General features: G+C 39.0%; 1 protein-coding gene across 3 annotated transcripts in view; it reads left to right on the forward strand.

The window, feature by feature from the left end:
• LOC126277962 (reticulon-4-interacting protein 1 homolog, mitochondrial-like) overlaps positions 1 to 20,386 on the forward strand; it is a 148,608-nt gene that overhangs the window by 30,047 nt on the left and 98,175 nt on the right. For all 3 annotated transcript variants that reach the window (XM_049977605.1, XM_049977604.1, XM_049977603.1), the window contains exons 5-6: positions 3,005 to 3,297; positions 17,973 to 18,158. In XM_049977605.1, the coding sequence (XP_049833562.1) occupies positions 3,005 to 3,297; positions 17,973 to 18,158 (479 nt within the window). The remainder of the gene's footprint in view (positions 1 to 3,004; positions 3,298 to 17,972; positions 18,159 to 20,386) is intronic.

Raw genomic sequence — 20,386 nt, forward strand, 5'->3', positions numbered from 1 at the left:
TCTCCCTTAAAACCCACACCCTTTCATTTTTCCCTCTCCTTCCTTCCTTCCTGACGAAGCAACTGCCAGTTGCGAAAGCTTGTAATTCTGTGTGTGTGTTTGTGTGTTTTGTTCATGTGCCTGTCTGCCGGCGCTTTCCCGCTTGGTAAGTCTTGGAATCTTTATTTTTAATATATTTTTCCCATGTGGAAGTTTCTTTCTGTTTTTTATATATATATATATATATATATATATATATATATATATATAGACACACACATGGCCACTGTCATTTAGGCTTTAAAGCCCATCCCAGCTTCAATTGCATCTGAGATAAACAGGCTCATCCCAACTTTAGCAGCATCTGAGACAAACAGCAGTCTAGCAGGGGTAGGTAGTGGGGTATGGAAGAGGCATGGGGTGAGGATGGGGAGGGGTAGCAGGATATGGTTGGGGGAATATGCTGCTGCTGCCTGTGGAAGCATGTAGGGTCATGGTGAGAACAGGATAGGGCTGCTAGGAGCAGCATTGGGAGGTTGTCCTGCAGGAGGATCAGGGGGGAGAGGGGAGAATGAGAAAGAAGAGAGATAGAAAAGAGGGAAGGACTATGTATGTGCGCTGGCGGCATAGAATGCATGTGTTGTTCTGAAATGGGAACAGAGAAGAAGATAGGAAGGTGGAAAGCAGGGATTAGTGAAGACTGAGACCAGGGTTAGAGGAACGGAGAGCATGTTACAGAGAGAATTCTCACCACAGCTAATCACAAAAAGCTGCTGCTGATGGAAAACTCCAGATGGTACAGGCTGTGAAGAAGTCAATAAAGTAAAGCATATCGTGTTGGGCAGCACGATTTGAACTGGGTGTGCCAGCTGTCTCTTGGCCACAGTTTGGTGATGGCTACTCTTGCAGACAGACAATTGTAAGTGCTCATTCCCACATAGAATGCAGCTCAGTGGTCAAAGTTAAGTTTGTAGATCACATAGCTGCTTTTACATGCGTTCCTGCCTTTGATGGGGTAGAAAATATTAGTGAGAGGACTGGAGTAGATTGTAGTGGGAAGATGTATGAGACAGGTATTGCATTTGAGTCTGCTGTTGGCCATAAGGCAAGGGTTTGGGAGCAGGGAAGGAGTAAGAACTGACAAAGATATTGAGTAGGTTGGATGGGTAGCAAGTACCACTGTGAGATGGTCAGGTAGAGTGGTGGAGAGGATATTTCTTGTTTCAGGGCATAATAAGAGGTAATCAAAACCATGGTGGAGAATATGATTCAGTTGGTCCAGTCTTGTGTGGTAGTGATTTATCAAAGGTGTGCTGTTTTGTGGTTTGACAGTGAGTATGTGGGGGATGATAGGTGACGGGGGAGACAAGGCATCAAAAATATGTTTCTGGACAAGGCTACGAGTATAATTTCAGTCTCTGTAGGCCTTAGTGAGGCCTTTGGCATATTTGGATAGGGACTGCTCATCACTAGAGATGCAGTGATCATGGGAGGTCAGGCTGCACGGAAGATATTTTTTGGTGTGGTGTGGATGGTAGCTGTCAGAGTGGAGGTATAGTTAGTGGTTGGTTTGTTTAATGTGGATGGTGGTGCTAGTGTTGCCATCCATGACGTGGATGTTGACATCAAGGAAGGTTGCTTGTTGTGTTGAGGAGGACCAGATAAAATGAATGGAGGAGAAGGTGTTGAGGTTCTAGAGGAATGTGAATAGAATGTCCTCATCCTCAATCCAGATAATGAAGGTGCCATCAGTGAATAATGTGAGAGGTTTCGTGTTCTGGGTGGTTAAAAAGGGTTCTTCTAGATAGCCAATGACTAGGTTAACGTAGGATGGTGCTATGAAGATATTCATTGCCTTACCAGGGATTTGTTTGCAGGTGATGCCTTCAAACAACAAGTTCTGTGTTTTGTACAAAAACCCGGCCTGGTCCCCCACAAAAGCAACCCCTTTCTTTCCAGATACAAACATGCCTGAGACCCAGCCAACTGCCTTCTAAATGCAGTTGTCAGTCTTTCATCTAGATCCTGTTTGTTACTAAGCGCCTAGTCTGCAGTGCCTTACAAGGCCATTATTATCGATGACTTCTTTGGTTCTTTGCATGGGAACTTATAATGTAGTATTCCTTTGTAATTGAACATTGCACATATCTAAGGATGATATGTAACTCTGTCTGGAAAAATCAAGTCTATTATTCCTGTAAGGTGTTACACTATTTCCCCATATTTTCTTCCTAATGGCCCGTAAGTAGTTACTTACTTCCAACTATGCCTCTCCATCCTCTCCAGTTCTGTGCTAAATGTGATAGTCCTAAATTTGAGTGAACCACACACCATCCGCCCACTGAAATGCAATGGTTCTATGATATTCCCAGCTAGTAAGAATTCCACAACAATTGTACTGGATTATGAAGAGTATGCTGTAGTGGGCTCCACTAACTGGCAGCATCGGATAAAAAATTTACTGCCACAATTGTATACCTGGATTTCTTGCCAAACATGGCCTTAACGTTATGAACACATGCCAAGGCTTAACGTCTGAATCCAGTGAGCTTCTCACCTGAATCTTCTGTTTCTTTTTCAGTCTACTTAAGCTTAATTATCATGGCTGGCTTCAAGGCCCCCTCTGGATGTATTCTCCTTTGGTATACCAAAACTTACAGTTCCATAAATTCATACCAGTCCTATTTATGGTGTTATCCTGGTCACACCAGTCTGCATCAGTACAACTCATGCACAGTCTGCCTGCTGCTGCTTAGAATATCCTTGTCTGACTCAAATTTGGCCAATGAAAAATCTAGGATCCATGTTTAATCAGAGCAGCATTTGGCATACAGTTTTAATCTGTCTGGTATTTTTCTTTACTGCATGCTCTCCACTTCAGAGTGAAATATTCATTCTCAAGTGTTATAGACAATTACAGAAAATTTTAACAGTCATAGCATGGTAAACTTTAATATATAGCAAGAAACTAAAGAATTCATTTTGCCAGAGTGTATTTACAGTAATTTATTTATTTATTTTTCAGAATGTGAAACAAGAATTTCCAATAGTATTGGGTAGAGACTGTGCCGGCATTGTCATAGAAATTGGTCAGAAGGTCAATCACTTTGATATTGGTGATGAAGTATGGTTTTCTATTCCATACTGGCTCTCTGGAACTCTTGCTGAATATGTTGTTATAACAGAAAACGTAATAGCTAAAAAGCCTAAAGGAATCAGATTTGAAGTTGCAGCAAGTGTCCCATATTCAGGAATGATTGCATGGAATGCAGTTGTTTCTCAGGCTCATCTGAATTCCGTAGCTGCTAGTGGGAAAAGGTGAGTAAAATTGATGTATGTCTGCATCCATAATCTTCACGCCACCTTACCAATGTGTGGTGGAAGGAATTTTTTGTCCACTGTCATTTCCCCCTTCTCATGTTCTGACTGCAAATGGTTGGCCACAAGAACATTGTTAAGTTTCTGTATGACTTCAAATTTGTCCAATTGCCTGTCGTGGTCTTTTGTAGCAGAAAGTAATTTGTTACCCATCTGCTCTTGTAATATAATTAACTCTTGGAATTTTAACAGTAAACCTTTTTTTCTCTTTTATTGATCTTAACTAATAAGTTTATTGTATGTTGAATAGCATCCAAGAATCAATGAAATGAAAATTTTGCAAACCATTTCCTTTACTGATGAATTACATTAATGTAGTAAATCTGTCACACATCTGCCCTTTCTGAAACAAGTTTTACATGGTCTTTCCACTTTAAGTCACTCTATACATATTCCTCTATACATTAAATGTTGTCACTGTGTCCAGGGGTTAATCACCTAATTTTTGATCAGGCAATAATGGGTATTTCTGACTGTTTATAATTAGCCAATATACCACTTGTACATTTGTTATATTCTTACAGTTGCACCACAGCAAAATGTGCCATTTGCCATTTTTGTTGCTTGCATTGGCATTACCCACAAATGGGAAGAGCCATTAGTTTAAAAACTTTGTGGTTTTGCAAACTGTGTAGCTCCACTTTCGTGTCATCTTTTGATGGGAATGGAACTGAGCATGTTCAAGAATCTAGTTACCTCTGTTGACTTAATTATGACTTGTGCTGTAAAATAATTTGCACACCGTGTTTCCACAAAAACTTAGGATCTGTTAGATGCTGATCAATGTGGCTTTATGAAAGATAAAGGCACCAGAGAGTTCTTTTCGTAGGGTTTGACGACCTAAAAGTAAGTTGATGATGTAAATTGGAGCAAGTTGTTTGAAACTCTCAGCAAAAAAAGTGTAAGCTACAGGGAAATATGGGTAATATTCAATGTGTACAAGAACCAAGAGGGAAAAATAAGAATGGAAAACCAAGAATAAAGTCCATGGATTAGAAGTTGTATTAGACAGGGATGTGGTCTTTCACCCCTACTGTTCATTCTGTTCATTGAAGAAGCAATTATGGAAATAAAAGTGAGATTCAGGAGAAGGGATATCAATGATAAGATTCACTGAAGACATCATTGTCATCAGTGTATGAGAGGAAGAATTGCAGGATCTGTTAAATGGAATGAACAGTCTAATGATCACATGCTATGGATTGAGTGTAAACCAAAGAAAGTTGAAAGCAGTGGGTAGTAGCAGAAATGAGATTAGTGTAAACTTAATATAAAAATTGCAGACCACGAACTAGGAAAAGTTACCAGTACCTAACATAAAAAGTGGGGGTGCCAAGAAATAGGCCAAGTGAAGAAATTTTGCTACTTTGGAAGAAAAATAACACATGACACATTAAGCAAGGAAGACATAAAAAGCTGACTAACACTGGCAGAGAGGGGATTTCTGCCCAACAGAAGTGTACTACACTGTTCACTCACATTGGTGGGACTACCTGTCAAAAGTTTGAATAACCACCTTTTGCTGTGTGGACCAAAGCGAGATATGCAGGAAGAGTGTCAGTGAGGTTCTGGAAGGTGCCAACAAGCCTATGGAGCCAAGCCGACTCTAGTGTCGTGGCCGGCTGCACTCGGTTGAGGATCCATGGCAAGAACAGGTTGAGCGACATTGCCCCACATATTCTCAATTGTGTTCAAATACGGGGAGTTGTCTAGCCAGGGGAGTACGTTAAACTCATTCTTGTGCTCTTCGAACCACAAATGCATACTGTGAAGTGTTTGACATATTGAATTGCCCTACTGGAAGATGCCATCGTGTTGTGGAAAAACAAACTGCATGTAGGAGAGGAAGTGGTACATTTCGGAATGATGAGAAGTCCCTGGGAAGTTTGCTTTCAAACATTTCATGCTGTACAGGCCAATGACAATCTGTTCGGTGGAGCATACAATGTGATCCATCTGGAAAGGCCACATGTCACCACTCAGTGGATGTCCAGTTGTGGTACTGAAATGCAATAGCAGCCTTTGTCGCTGATGAACAGCAGTCGGCATGGGTCCATGAACCAGGTGACATGGACCTGCAGGTGTTAACTGGGATAGATACCAGGGAGAACATCAGACAACGCCCAAAGACCAATACCTTGAATACGTGGAAGTTGTGGGGAGTGCAGGCAGGCATTGATGTGACTTCTGAAATTTTCCCGGCGTACTTCTTCTTCCAGTAATTTTCGGGTTTTGCAGGCATATCTCATCAACTTTCTGCCACGATATTTTGGCCCAGAGACGTGTGGCCATCCTCAGGTGAGTAGACGAAGTACTGAAGAGACCTGATGCAGTCATGGTACTTATAGCGAATTCCGTGCATGTGAATCATACTGTTGGTTTACGGTGCATGCGTTAGGAGGAATATGCGTGAGCCAGCCAAGTTGTTTGTGCTGCCCCAATGGTGAAGTTAGAAAAGTCTAGTCATTAAGTATTGACTGAACATGTTGATTCTGCTGTGACTGCATAATTTTAATAATTGGATTCCAATTTTTATCCAGCTGAAAGCTGTTATCATGATTCATTAAATTGTCAGCAAGATGCATTTCCATGGATTCTTTAATTATGGAATCCCAGAAGCTGGAAACCACTGCTAAAATGTTGGTGTTGTTGTATTCCATTTAATGTCCCATGGAAATGCAATGTTCTGCTACTGCTGATTTTAAGGTTTGCCACAGATGATTGTGTCTTTCGTGCTGTACACAGCGTTCCTGCACCGTTCGTGTCATCTGACCTATATAAGCCGAGCCGCACTCACAGGGAATTTTACAAACATCCATCTTCCTCAATTGTCAATCGTCTCTAATGGATCCATCTAAGGCCCTGCTCTTTGTTGGTGGATGAAAGATGACACTATTATTATTCCTAAGCAATCTGCCTATTTTAGAAGATATGTTCCCCGCATATAGAAGGAATGCAGTTGATTTATAGTCGTCATCAGTCTCCTCAGAGCATTGCTTCTTGTTGTTATAATTGTGCATGGCCTTCTGTATTTTACGTAAAGTATAGCCATTCTCTATTCTCTTTAAAAACCTTCTCCAGATGCACTAATTCTTCATGAAGGCTATTGGCATCCAATATTACATGTGCCCGATGAATTAAAGTACTGAGAACCCTGGCGATTTGTGCTGGACACCTGAATATATAGATGTATATGAGCGGGTTTTCTGTAACCGAATGTCCCAAAGACCCATCATTCTAACGATGCACCAACACGTCTAAAAAGGGTAAAGTCCCACCTTTCAAATCCCTGTAGTAAACTTGATGTTCTCATGTAAAGAGTTTAAGGGGAGCTGGAACGATCCATCTCCTCCATGTTAATTTTAGCAAATAGAAGGAACATTTTTTCTAAAACCATTAAACATATTGCTCTGAAATTTGGACTACATGTTCAGTGAATATTTGTCTACAAAGTCATATGGCAAAGTTAAGAAATATTTATTGTTTTTTTTTATTTACAATTTTTTTAAACATGCTTATTTTTTCTCTAAAATTTTGCACTTTTTCTTCTATAACTCTTGAATTATACAATATTTTTTTACAATTTGATATAAAAATGAAGGAAAAGAAGTAAACAATATTGTGTGTAAATTTCATTGATATACTGTTAGCATTTTTTGAGGAAATGTTCCTAAAAGATGAAAATTTTAAAGTTACAGGAAATGGCTTCCAAAGCTTTATAATACATTCCTGCCCCATATGATGGATTATCAGCATCCTTTTCACTGGCCTTTTCTTCCCTTTTGCTGCATGTTGTAGGCTTTTGTCTCTTCTTCGTGCACCTCTTAGTCTTTCCTCATCAATTAGGCGCATTGTGGAAATGGTGTTGTGTCTTGATTGGAAACCTAAACGTTTCAGCACAGCACATTTGATAATGTTTTCTTCATTGTATGTTGCTACTGCGTCATACTCTCCAAAATACAATGTTTTTATCTGTACAAACACTCTTATGGGGATCCTAATAGAAATTAAATTATTTAAACTTTCATTTGGATTTTGTGTTTTCCCATGTAAACACCTTTCCAATAAACTTGGCTGTGATAAATCTCTGAATATGGGCTTAATTACATAAGTTAAAGCATTTGGCAAACTGTTTTTATGGTCATATTCCTTTCCTGATTGGTACTTACACCATGAGTCATCACCTGTGGGGCACAGTGCATGTTGTGGGTGCTCATTTGTTGATGCAGTATGAAAAAATAATGCCCATACTGCTCTCTTCATATGCTCAATGCTTCTTGTATTTTTCCTAATTCCACACCCATAATACCTCTGCAATCTATCAATTGCTTCATCTGTCAATCTTCCTCCAAGGGTCTTACCATCACTAAGCTTCTGGAATCCAAGTGTCTGCTTTAGTTTGTGCAAGCGAGCCCCCATGCGCTTCTGCACATGTTCAGTGCACTCCTGATTTTTAAAGTGAATTTCATTGCCATAAGGTTTGAGTTCCTCTACAGCTTTATATCCCTTACAATCACCATCTCCTAGATAGTTAGTGTACCGTACATTATACCACTCCTGTGATCTGGAAAAAATTGCTTTCACTCCCTCTACTTCCATCGCTCCACTCGTGCCATGAACATTTGCTTCACAACTTTCACTATGTTCATCCTTAGTATTGCCCTTACATCTGCAATGTTTTAAGAGAACAGCAACATCAATTACTTTGCAACTGTCTCCACTGGTTGCTGTCACAAGTCCACTTAGAAATTTATGACCTCTACGTTGCCATGATCCATCTAAAGCAGCAGTTAAATCTCTACAATTCCCATTATCTGTCTCAGCTTCTTCAACTGCTTTCTTCATTGTTGCTTGAGCAATATCTTCAGCAGAAGATCCCACCAATTCATTATAAAATCCAAACTTGGTTGGTGGTTTCGGCAAGTTTATAATTCCACATAACATTGTCCCTGCAGCACTGCCCTTGCCAATGCAACGCAAGCCATACACTAGCCTAACATTTATATCACACACCTTTTTTCCACTATTACCACTATGAGGAATACTGTTAGAATTAGAAAATGAAACTTGTGCAGCACATTTGTTACACTTCAATAACATTTTACATGCCAAACCAATGTGTGAAGTTATTTTCAGTTCCAGTCCTCTTTCTTTGCAAACTTGGCATAATACGTTATGTTTCAAAGTATTAGATAGCAAGAAAATGTTAATTATTTCATTCAAATCATCACTGTCACTTTCATAGTTTTCAAATTTTTCTTTGCTGTCACAAAGTTTCTTGCTGGAAGAAATTGAGCAGCATCTCCCTTCAAAACAGCAAAATATTTCCTCTTCTGCACATTGTGCCTTTTCTTAAACACTCGATTGCTGAAACGGGGCATATTGATATCCGCAAACCAAATACATAAAACAAGTACAAGCAAAATTCATCAAACACGCAAAATTGAACAACTAAACAACACAAAGCAAACTCCACATTATGTTTACCGATATGGACAGTCAGGTGTCACAGAGATAAAGCTATAGAACTTTAGAAAACAAAACACTGTCTAATTCCGCAAAGATACCCTGCTTGCAGCAAGCGAGCAGCGTTGTCAGAGGTGACACACCAAGTCGCTACAACAGTTACGCTGTGAGTCAACTTTGCAGCGATAAAAAATACACTTAGAATTCACTTAGAAGGCTGAAACTTGATTTGTTTTATTCAGAAAACTCCAAATAATTTTATAATGAAAAAAACCAAAAAAATGTTAATTTTGTCATTTTCATCATTCCGGCTCTCCTTAAATGATTAAAGAATTTTTCCAGTTCTTGTCTGTCTTGAGGCCATACAACGCAAGTATCACCTAGGTAACGCGAAAAAACAGTAGGCTTCAAGAGGGCAGACTCAAGTGCTTTCTCTTCAAAGTCTTCCATTTCAGCAAGGTACGACATGATTCCTGTCAAATTTTGTCTACAGAATCTGCGGAAAGAGGTCTAATAGCCTCCTCAATAGAATCGATGAAATCCATTAAAGGAGGTGAAGAATGTGTAGGAGCAAAGTTTAAACCTTTCACAAGCACTGACATCATCGCATCATCAAATGATTTTTCTGTGAGATTCACAACAGATCGTCCAGAAGGGGCTTCTTGCGGTTTACGTGTTGCGAGATGATTAAACGTAGTACTTTGTACTATCCCCGTAGGCCTAGTCCACCTTGGCCCAAGTTACACCATCAATCCAATCCCAACTAGGGGAGGAGCATCTTGCTGCAATCTTTAGATGTAAATAAAATAAATCCTTGGAAATCACCTCTAACTCTCGACATGTAAAATGGATTCATTCTCTAACCAAGGCCATACTTGCCCTGCTCTTAATCTTATTTGCGGCACCACTATTAATAAAGTGAACAACTGTAGGAAACATTGGAATCAAATTATTGTCTCCACATTTCAATAAGAAATTAACTGAGCACAGTAACCTGGCTCTTTCCTCACGTAATTTAGCCAGTCTGTGGATATGCTGAACCATTTTCTCCCTGTAGAGGTATTTGATGTGACCTCTAAAATTTTCCTGGCGTATTTGTTCTCCCAGTAATTTGTGTGTTTGCAACTGGATATCGTCAACATACTGCCCCGATTTTTTGGCCCAGAGACGTCCGGTCATCCTCAGGTGAGTAGACGAAGTACTGAAGAGACCTGATGCAGTCATGCTACTTATAGCGAATTCTGCACATGCGAATCATATTGGCAGTTTACAGTTCATGTGATAGGAGGAACATGTGCGAGCCAGCCAAGTTGTGTGTGCTGCCCTCAATGGTGAAGTAAGAAGAGTCTAGTCGCTGAGTATCAACTGAGCATGTCGATTCTGCACTGCACAGAATGGCACGCTGTTTCTGTTGGTTGGGTGCCCAGAGATAGTGAATATTTACATTGATTTAGGAGAACATACTGTTAAATCCTTCAGTGCCATATTTTGATGCATGAACATCAGTTTTCAGTGAAGGCTTGTGTTAATTAAAATGTAATAGAAGATGTACATATCATGACTCTGGGTTTAAAATCACTAATGCATATAATGTTCCGTTAGATGAGAACATGGAGTGGCAATAACATGAACTGGGAAGAGAAGCAAATTTGAGGAAAAAATGAGGGGATTATAAAGATGCCAAGGCATGCTGAGACACTCATCTTCTCCACATTCAACTTCCAATTAAATCTTTTGTGGTCATACAGCAGGCAGTATGTTGTGGTGAAGGAATCAGTAACCTAGCAAACTGATTTACTAACAAAGTTTACATGCTTATTACAGTGTTTTAAAAATGTTCTTCTACTATTTTTATTACTTCTTTGGCTCATAAGCTCCAATGTAATTGTCCCCTCCCCCACAACAGAGATAGCAGTAAAGGATGATCTTGAAATAACGTAGACAACAAAAATATGTTAAGAACTCATCACATATTTTGAGTGAATTCAGATACAATTGCAGGCACATTTTTGACTTACATCTGCTCTAAATGAATGCTGTTAGAACAAAAGTAAGCTCTGAAACTCTCATTTCATGACAAGTGAAACTGAGATGGCAGCTGAGGTACATTTCTTCTTAAGTGGGCATCTGATGAACAGCAAAAGAGAAAGTAAAGAAGAATTATAAGTAACAACACTACATTACAATTAGAGCCCAGATTTTTATGTAATATCATCATGCAAAATATGAGATGTTTATGTAATGAAAATGAGTAAAGTATGTATGAAAATATGTGATTATATGCAAATATGTTATTAAATATATAATATAAAACACTAGTTTCATCTTAAATAAACTTCTGAACCACATAGCCTATTATATTAGCATGCATTTACACATACCAAAACACAAAAAGTATTTCAAGAAGGTAGATTTACTTTACTTAATTTTGTATTTTGAAAGTGTATGCTGCACTAATAAATGAAAACTATTTTTGGTCACATCTGTTTATTTAAATGCCAATCTTCACTGAAATTATTAAGATACCACACTGTTATAACCAGGAATTACACAATATATACCTCATAGTACAACAGTTTATCATCACAACACTGATACAAATAATTCTGACAGCAAGCGACAAGTTGTTGATGAACACTTTTTGAAAATTATATAAATTGATGGTGGTTATGCCAATGTCCTGGAAGTGCAAGTGGAGTTCGGGTGGAAATCACAAGTCCATTGCCATACTAAGCCTAGTTAACATTGAAGTCCAAGTTCCAGTGTAGCAGCCAGATTCTAAGTCCAGAGCACAGCCAAATCAACATTGAGTAGGAGGTACACCAGTCCAAGAGACGAAACAGTTCAATGCAGCGAGCACTTCCGATTCATGGAGTAGAACATAGTGCGATGAGAACTGTCTTGTAGATGTTGGTAGCAGTGTTAAATGAGCCTCCATAGTTAATGGAGCTGGTGGCTTGGGTAACTGTATATTCTGGACAGCCAATCGCTAAGTGTTATGATGGTCCAATCGCTGTGATTTGAAGCGTGCACGTGCAAACACGCCCTGTGATGCTAGCAGCGGGCCACACACACAGTAGTGCGACCAACAATGCGTTTCTCAGCCGTGCATAATGTGGTATGCTGCTGCTCAGTGCAGAGATTTAATAGTGGTGGATAACATACGTACCTTACTTTTCATTTTGAGTGCAGTGAATGAATGTCCAGGTACTTCCTCAAATACTCTGCAGACAAAGAATCTAGCCGGTCAGAAAGATTGTTTTTGGAGGAGGAAAATGAGTCCTCCACATCAGAAGGTGTTTGTGGTGCACGTTTTAGGAGCTGAAATATTCCTGCAGACAGGTCTGATGGAGCACCTTCTTCTCCCTCACTGGGGGTATTTCAAGTAGTAGCAAAATTTGATTATTGTGAATTTTTTGCCAAAACAGTGTCAAACTTATTAACTGCCTTCTGTGCAGTATCACTTCTGATTTCAGATGCATTTGATGTTCTTAACAGTTTCTAATGATTCCTGTGAAGGTAGTTTGGTATCCTGGCCTGGCGACTTTGAAAGACTAGAGGAGATAATGGAATGGATCTTGGCCGTCAGATAAAGCTGTGAAAATCATGGACACTGGAATTGCCTTGCCACAGTACCAGACACCATTCTGCCAGCAAATTAGAGGTCATGCTCAGCCTATAAGTTCCACCATGCTATGATATGGGACTCAGTGGTGTATTTGCTTTGCTATCATCTTTTCATTATGCACCATTGGTTCTTGGTTTCTGTTTTTGTTATGTCTTAAGATCACTCTTTCCAGGTTATTTGTTGGACTTGGTTTATTTGTGGTGCCATCTCCATTTGTCCATTTTCTTGTTGTTGTCTTTACTATTCCCACTTTGCAATCTGCTGTTGATTCCTGCAGAACAGTTGATCCCACCTCATCGGGCTTCTTCCAAGTCATACCTGACATCTAACTGCATTTTGCTCATAGTAATTGACAGTGAGATAAAAGGTTAGCAGAGTACCATGGAAGCAGAGCTTATGAAAATTGCAACAGCAGTTTCAGTAATAGCAACAACAACAGCAGCAGCAGCAGCACATTTAGTTGCTGCTTCAAGAAGTTTGGCTTCTGAAGGATCAACTGCAGATACTGGGTACCCAACCAATACATGCAATGATCACTTTCAAGGTGGAGAATCTTCCACCAGTGTTTCCACCATTTAATGATGCCAAAGAGGATTGGGACACACATTTACAGTAGGTGCAACAGGACTTCACTGCCTTTCAGGTAACTGATGACAGTCTGTTAGAATTGGTCTTTCTGTATTGGGAGTCCCCAGATATGTTTTTCTTACTTAAGGAGTTGGTCTTCTATCAAATCAAGTCACCCTAAAATTAACAGAAATGTGCATGTTGTTTTTGATTTGTTATGTGCAACAATTCCATGCAGTTGTCTCATAACTCAAATTTCATCAATACCACGAATAACCTGATTAGATGTATCACTCCTGGGTGACTGATTTACAAGGGTTGTCACCAATGCAACTGCAAGCACACTTATCAGCCCTCTGGAACCACACATATCAGCCCTCAGATTATAGTCTGTCGTTGGAAGATATTTTGAGAATTGTGAACACTCAGAACTGCACAGGCAGAAAATGAGCATCTCATGGCTGACAGCAGGTAGCAACGGTCAGCATACCACATCACTTTCTGTTAGTGTTTAATACTTGCAAATCATTTCCAAGATGGTAGCATCATGAATCATCAGTGTGAAATGTATCGATGGGCTCTGAACTCGCAATCGTAACACATTGACTGCTTCACAGTGCACCCACATGCAAAGTGTACAGATTGCTGGGTCCACTGCAGTGGCTGTGGAAAACTTGGGCTTTTCCAGAAAGTTTGCCATACATCATCAGACGATCACATTCAGTTCCCTGCGTGCATTACAGGAAAGTACACAAACTTCAGGCAATAGGTCTCCCAGGCAAAACTTTCACTAACGAGCTATTTATAAACCTCACAGTTATGAACGTAGACATCTGTTTTCAGGTAAACACAGGAACTAAGTATCAATGGTAAACATACAAACATTTTCTTGTCCATAGTCCCCTGATTTAGGTCCATTGTGTTGTATGTTGGTAGCATATGGTGACAGTTTCACCTGTGTGTGAGTGAAGGTAAAGAATATGTAACTACCTAAAAATCCAAGTTCTAATTATAATGCTGGAAGTGGACTCAGTGCATTAACTGGTAGGTGGGCATGGTGTGATATTACATTACCTTGAACTAGATGTTCAGAGTTTATACCAGATGTGGACAGTTCCAGAATCTAGGCCTGTTTTTCAACATATCATGTAATTTCAGTGTTTTCATGGCCTTCAAATATGGCAGTTCGTAACACACTAATCGCTGATTTTGTAATTCTTAGATTTTTGGTATGGAATCAGATTTAGTCCACTTCTTGCACTGATATATCAGAAATGCCATTTGACCATGTTCAGAGTGAACTGAAGGCTCATTTCAAAGATGGCCAGAAGGCATGCAGTAAACATCAGTGCAAGAAGTGGGCTATGAAGGTAAATCATCAAATAACCAACATTTTATTAGAACTCTAATGTTGATGTATGCACTGTTTTATGGGATTAGCAATATGCTATTAAGGTATCATGATAATTAAATTATATGCACCTGTGTGATTGTGTATGAAATATGATCAGACCACTGGCAGAGCACATAACACAAGATCAACATGGTGTTATTCATCTTTTGTGGTCATAGCTAGTGAACTTTCTGAAATGAACAGTAGAATGTAGATTCTGTGTGGCAACCATTATGGAAAGGGAGAGTGAATAAGTGGAATAATAAAAAGAAACAGAGAATGTGACTTCAGTGACGAACAGTGGACTGGAGTACTGATGCTTGTGAAAACAGAGACAGCGAAGCAGCAACACTGAGCTGTTGCTGATAAAATTCAGCACATGTCATGGTACTGCATACAGTATTATCCATTCTGTACTTAAGTTAAGGAAAGCGTGTAATTGATGGCGACTGAGGTGGTCATCCAATAATTACAAGTGTGCAGGGCACACAATATCTCAGAAGCAGTTAGAGCATTATGTGCGTGTCGGACATTCACTTACTTTTCAGATTGAGTTACAATGGAGTTAGAGTCCTGATTGCACCCCATAAGAGACAGAGAGTGGCCTTGTGCGTGTGAAATGTGTGTACCTTTACTAGAAAAAGAACAAGAGCTTTAAAGCTAGTGTGTATACTGTTATCTGTACATGTTTCTATGGTCCACACATCAGTCCATTGTAGTGATTGGTTGCCTTTCCATTATTTTACATAGAGAGGAAGAGATAATTGTTGGAATTAATCTACAGCCAAGAAAAAAGACACAGGCATCCATAGGAGAAGTTATCACAATGATCTTTTGGACCATTGAAGACCCTCTATTGGTGCACTTCCAAGAAAAGAACCAAGTATGATTAGTACTAATTACAGTGATTTATTTTTTTAAGAGAGCTGAAGAGCTTTTCCATCACAGAAAGTACCGCTTCACATTTACAATACTACCCTCCTATGGCTGTGCACACTAAGTGTGGGATATATGGTGTGAAGAACTACCATTATGTACATCAAAAGTTTTCAGATAATCTTCATGTAATGGAGGCAATATGGAAATGATCCCCCTTCCCCTCTCTACCTCTCCTAAGGACGTGCACAAGCTCTTGTGGGCAGGTGGACCAGGTATGTTGCAGAAAAGAGTGACTGTTGACAACCATTTATCTAAGTACATTTGTGAAAAAGATATAATAGAATTCTTACTGTTTAATTTCTTATTTTTATATGTTTACTGACACAATTATGAAAGAAGTCAAGGAATAAAAAAATGAAGATCTCAATGCATTTGTTTTTGCTGATGACATCGCCATTTGGGAAGAGACGAAAATGGAAGTTCAGAGGAGACTAGATTACTGTAACACAAAATTTAAAACATTCTGTGAGTAGGAACAAGGCAGTGGCAATGAAGGCAAACAGAACACCCACATCTTGTCACATCATACTGGAGTGGGAGATGGTTGAATGTATGAAAAGCTTCAATTATCTGGGAAGCATCATATCACGCGATGGAAGTTCCAAACTCGAAGTCTTAAACAGAATAACAAAAGTATCTAGCTTCTTCCACCAAGTACGAAATCTAATCTGGGACAAGGAAGTCCTTCAAAGAGCCAAACAGACAACGTAATAAAACTTATCTCCTGCCTATCATGATGTATACTCTAGAGGCCTGTTTCATAAACAAGAGAGAAGAAAGTCAAATACAAGCATTTGAAATGAAGTTCCTTAGCTCGGCTCTACAAAAAACTAGGAGAGAGAAAGTCATGAATGATTATGTAAGGAGAGACCTGGAGGTGACATTGACTAGAGAGGAGACGATGAGTGCTTTGAGATTGAAGTGGTTTGGTCATGTGAAGTGAATACACCCACCTCGAAATCCTCGCCAGTATTTGGAGGTGGAGGTACCAGGAAGAAGACCAATTGGGCGGCCTAGAAAGAGATGGATAGACCAGGTTAAGGAAGATGTCAAGAGGAGAGGAGTAACATGGGATGTTGTGGAGAGGGAAAAGCTATAACAAGACAGAAACCAATGGATGCATATTGTTCACAAAGTTCCTAGGAAAGAAATCCTGATGATGATGATGTTTTATATGTTCCGCCACATATAAGAATCACCACTGATTATGTAGTATTTAGCCAAGCCTTGAATATTTGCTGATCTCTATTTATCAGCGTTCATATGTCTCTCTCTCTCTCTCTCTCTCTCTGAACATGAACATCTAGTTATTATCCCTTCCATGTGGTTCTTTGTGTTATAATTTCACCACTCACTCAGACACTGGGACACCATGAGCAGTGTAATAATTTGTACTGATTTAAGTTGGTAAGCTCTGATGGAGGGTTTGAGTGTGGTGCAGACCCCACGGAGCCATGCACCAAAGTTATCAGCATGGCACTGTGCAGGATGGTGATGACTATAATGGTGTGCACTGTATTTACATAGAATGGACTGGGTTCTCTGGTCCAACTGAACTGATAATTGACTGGAAATGATTATGTTCTGCTAATTGGAGACCATTTGCATTGTTATCATCAGCTGTTATCTGAACCTAACCATTTCCAGTCAATGATTGGTTCAGTTGGACCAGAGGATTGAATCTATTCCATGTAAACACAGCCATTATGGAGCCATCACCAGCTTGTTGTTTTGTTTACAATGGGTCCATGGTGTCATGGGGTCTGTGCCACATTCAAACCCTACCATCAGCTCTTACCAACTGAAATTGGCACTCATCTGACCAGTCCCATTTGTCTAGGGTTTAACCGATATGGTCATGAGTTGCAAGCGACATCGGTTGTCTGCTGTTATAGCCCATTAAAGCCAAATTTTGCCACGCTGACCTAACAAATATGTTCGTTTTACATCTCGAATTTATTTGTGTAATTATTTGATGCAGTGTTATTTGTCTGTTAGCACTCCTTATGCTCCTGTTAGCAATCCTTGTGCAAACCCCACTGCTCTCAGTCATTAAATGAAGGCTATCAAGCACTATGTTGTCTGCAGTGAGAGGTAATTTGGAATTTTCAGCACAGTCTTGACACTGTAGATCTCGGAATATTGATTTCCCTTACTATTTCTGAAACTGAATATCCCATGTTGAGAGTCTGCTAATTACTGTCATGTGGCCATAATAATGTCGGAAATCTGTTCTCATGAATCATCTGAGTACAATTGACAGCTTAGCCAATGCACTGCCCTGTTGTACCTTGTGTATGCAATACTGCTGCCATCTGTATATGTATGTATCATTGTCCCATGACATCTGTCATCTCAGTCTATTGCTTGCCACTTCCACTACAGAATTTTCACTTGTTTATCATTGTCTCTTTTATTGGCAACACCAGTTCCCTAAATGTGAAGTCACAATTATTTTTACCCCATATTATTTGCTGCTGATTTTTATATTCTAATTCTTTGAGCAGAGTTAGTGTTTTTGTTCACTTTGAGCCCATTTTTGTGATAGATTTCAAGTCTTGTTAAGGTATTGGTCATCAATTTCTGCTGATGTGTGTTTGAGACTTGTGTGGTTTGTTTCAGAATATTAGTCCATACTGGATGTACAGCTGTTGGAGTGATAATACTGCAGCTTGCACGTCTGTGGGGTGTTCACGTAACTGTGACTTGTCCACACAGGGCAATACCAGTTGCGCAAGCTTTAGGTGCAGACTGTATTGTTTCTGACCAGCAGCCAGATGTTGAGAAGCAGCTTTCAGAACATGATAGGTGATTGCAGATTTCATGATTATGGTTAATACCTGTGTGTGTGGCAAAAAATTGATTTCCTTTTACAAAAATGACTGTAGCTGATTAAATTGAAACCATATTATTTCATTTATTAGAAAGTTGTGTTAGTTTCCTAATTTTTTGATCACTCTGTGGCCTGATCTGTAGAAGAAGTGAGGAATGATAATACTGAAAAATTCATATCCTAGAATTTATGAAGTGCCTTAGTTTGGCTACATTTGCTGATTACTACTAAAGTTAATTAAATATGAAGAAAGTAGTTTATTCTGAGTATTTCTATTCACTGGTGAGTTATGGAATAATTTTTTCATGAAACTCAATATACAGGGATAGTTTTTTCAGAATACAGGAATGTGTTGTAAGAATTGTATCTGGTGTTAGTTCTAGAAAATAATACAGGGACCTATTCAAGAATGCTTGAAATTTTGACAGCTGCTTCACATTATAAATATTCATTAGTGTTCTTTGCCATTAGTAATATTTCTCTTTTATTAAAAATAGTGAAAGCATGAGTATGGCACTAGGACCAAAAATAAGCTCTAAAAAACTTCATGAGTTAACAATTGTACAGAAATGGGTCAGGTACATGGATACACATGTATTCGAGGACCTGGTAGAGCATCTGTAATATCTCTTGTAAATAATGTGTTGGATTTTAAGTGTGAATTAAAGAATTTCTTGTTGGGCAACTCTTTCTCCTTTCATGACATGAAACATTCTCATTCACGGAGCAAACATGACTGATAACAATATTATTTCTCTACAGGCCAAGCTAAGATTTGTGCTCTTGGTATGTGCACATGTTTACAAACTCAGAAGTGCAGCCTTGTAAGGCCATTGCTTGAACACTCTATGGAGAGTTTTCAGAAAGGTTCCAAGACCCTGCTTGACCTGAGAGTTTTCAGTTAATTTGCAACACTTTTCTTACATTCGGCTGCTGATGTGCGCCACTGCTTCCAGGTTGGCCTGATAGACCTGTAGTAAAAACTGCCTCAAGGACCTATTTGTTTAACTTCACCAATTCTGAGACCTTTATTAGTTAAGCACTGTCTTGTGAGCAATATTCTTGACTTTACATAAAATCTGACTGTTATTTCAACATGTGGCTCAACTTATTTATGTGCACATTTTTTTTTGTTATGTAATTTTTAAAGTAGACAAGTTTTCAAGTTTAACAGAATTTGACCTATGTAACTCTGTGCCAGTGACTATATTTTTCTGTATTTCACATACTGTAGTATCCCTGTGTGTATAAACTTATCGGTATATATTTAATAAGTAAAATTGTTTTTCTTGTATTTTTATCATTATTAACAAACATTTTCAGCTACGAGTGAAATTTATTGCATTGACAGAAAAATATTCTGAGCAGCGGGGAGGGGTGGTTGTGAAGAGAGGGGGGGGGGGGGGGGGTGAAGCACTGGCCTAACATGACTGTGTTTCTGGGTTTGTGAACATGTGCACACTCCAGGAGTACAAATCTTAGCCAGGACTTTAGAGAAGTAATATTACTCTGCAAATATAGTGATGATATTTATTTTGTGAATACACAATTCACTTGATTGTATTGTATTGTATTGTTATTGGTCCTGTTGTCTACAAAGCAGCTTATGCATAACATATTGGACAAGTCAAGTTATAAATATACAGCAGAAAGTCATTTCTAGACATATGTATTTAAGGTTACAATAATATACTTTATACATAAGTATAACACACTTCATGAATTTAAATATTCTTCGATGGAGTAAAAGCAGTGATGCTGTAAATATAACTTCAGAGATTTTCCAAAGATATTGGCCTCAGTAATAGATTTTATGTTTTCAGGAAGTTTGTTATAAAGCTTAACTCCCACGTGAAAAGTACCTTTTTTGGCACAAAGCTGTGCTGATTTGAGTTATATGTAAGTTTCTGTTTTGACTGGTAAAGTAATCATGTGATCACTGTGGTTTTTTTCAGTCCTTATCTATGACACCATATCTAAGATGAGAATGAAAGTAGGCGTGATCCATTACTGTTTTCTGATTACAGCATGATTTTAATGAGCAAAGAAGGTAACATGTGTTGCTAAGTTGTGCATTGAGATGTTCAATATGTTTATTCCATCTGATGTTGCTCTACAGCCAAAGTCCTAAGAATTTGGTTTCAGTATTGTTACCAACTGGTTCGTCATTGATAGAGACTGATGGGATAAACATGCCCTTGTT

Source organism: Schistocerca gregaria, chromosome 6 (genome assembly GCF_023897955.1).
Source record: "Schistocerca gregaria isolate iqSchGreg1 chromosome 6, iqSchGreg1.2, whole genome shotgun sequence".
NCBI classification, from domain to species: Eukaryota; Metazoa; Arthropoda; class Insecta; order Orthoptera; family Acrididae; genus Schistocerca; species Schistocerca gregaria.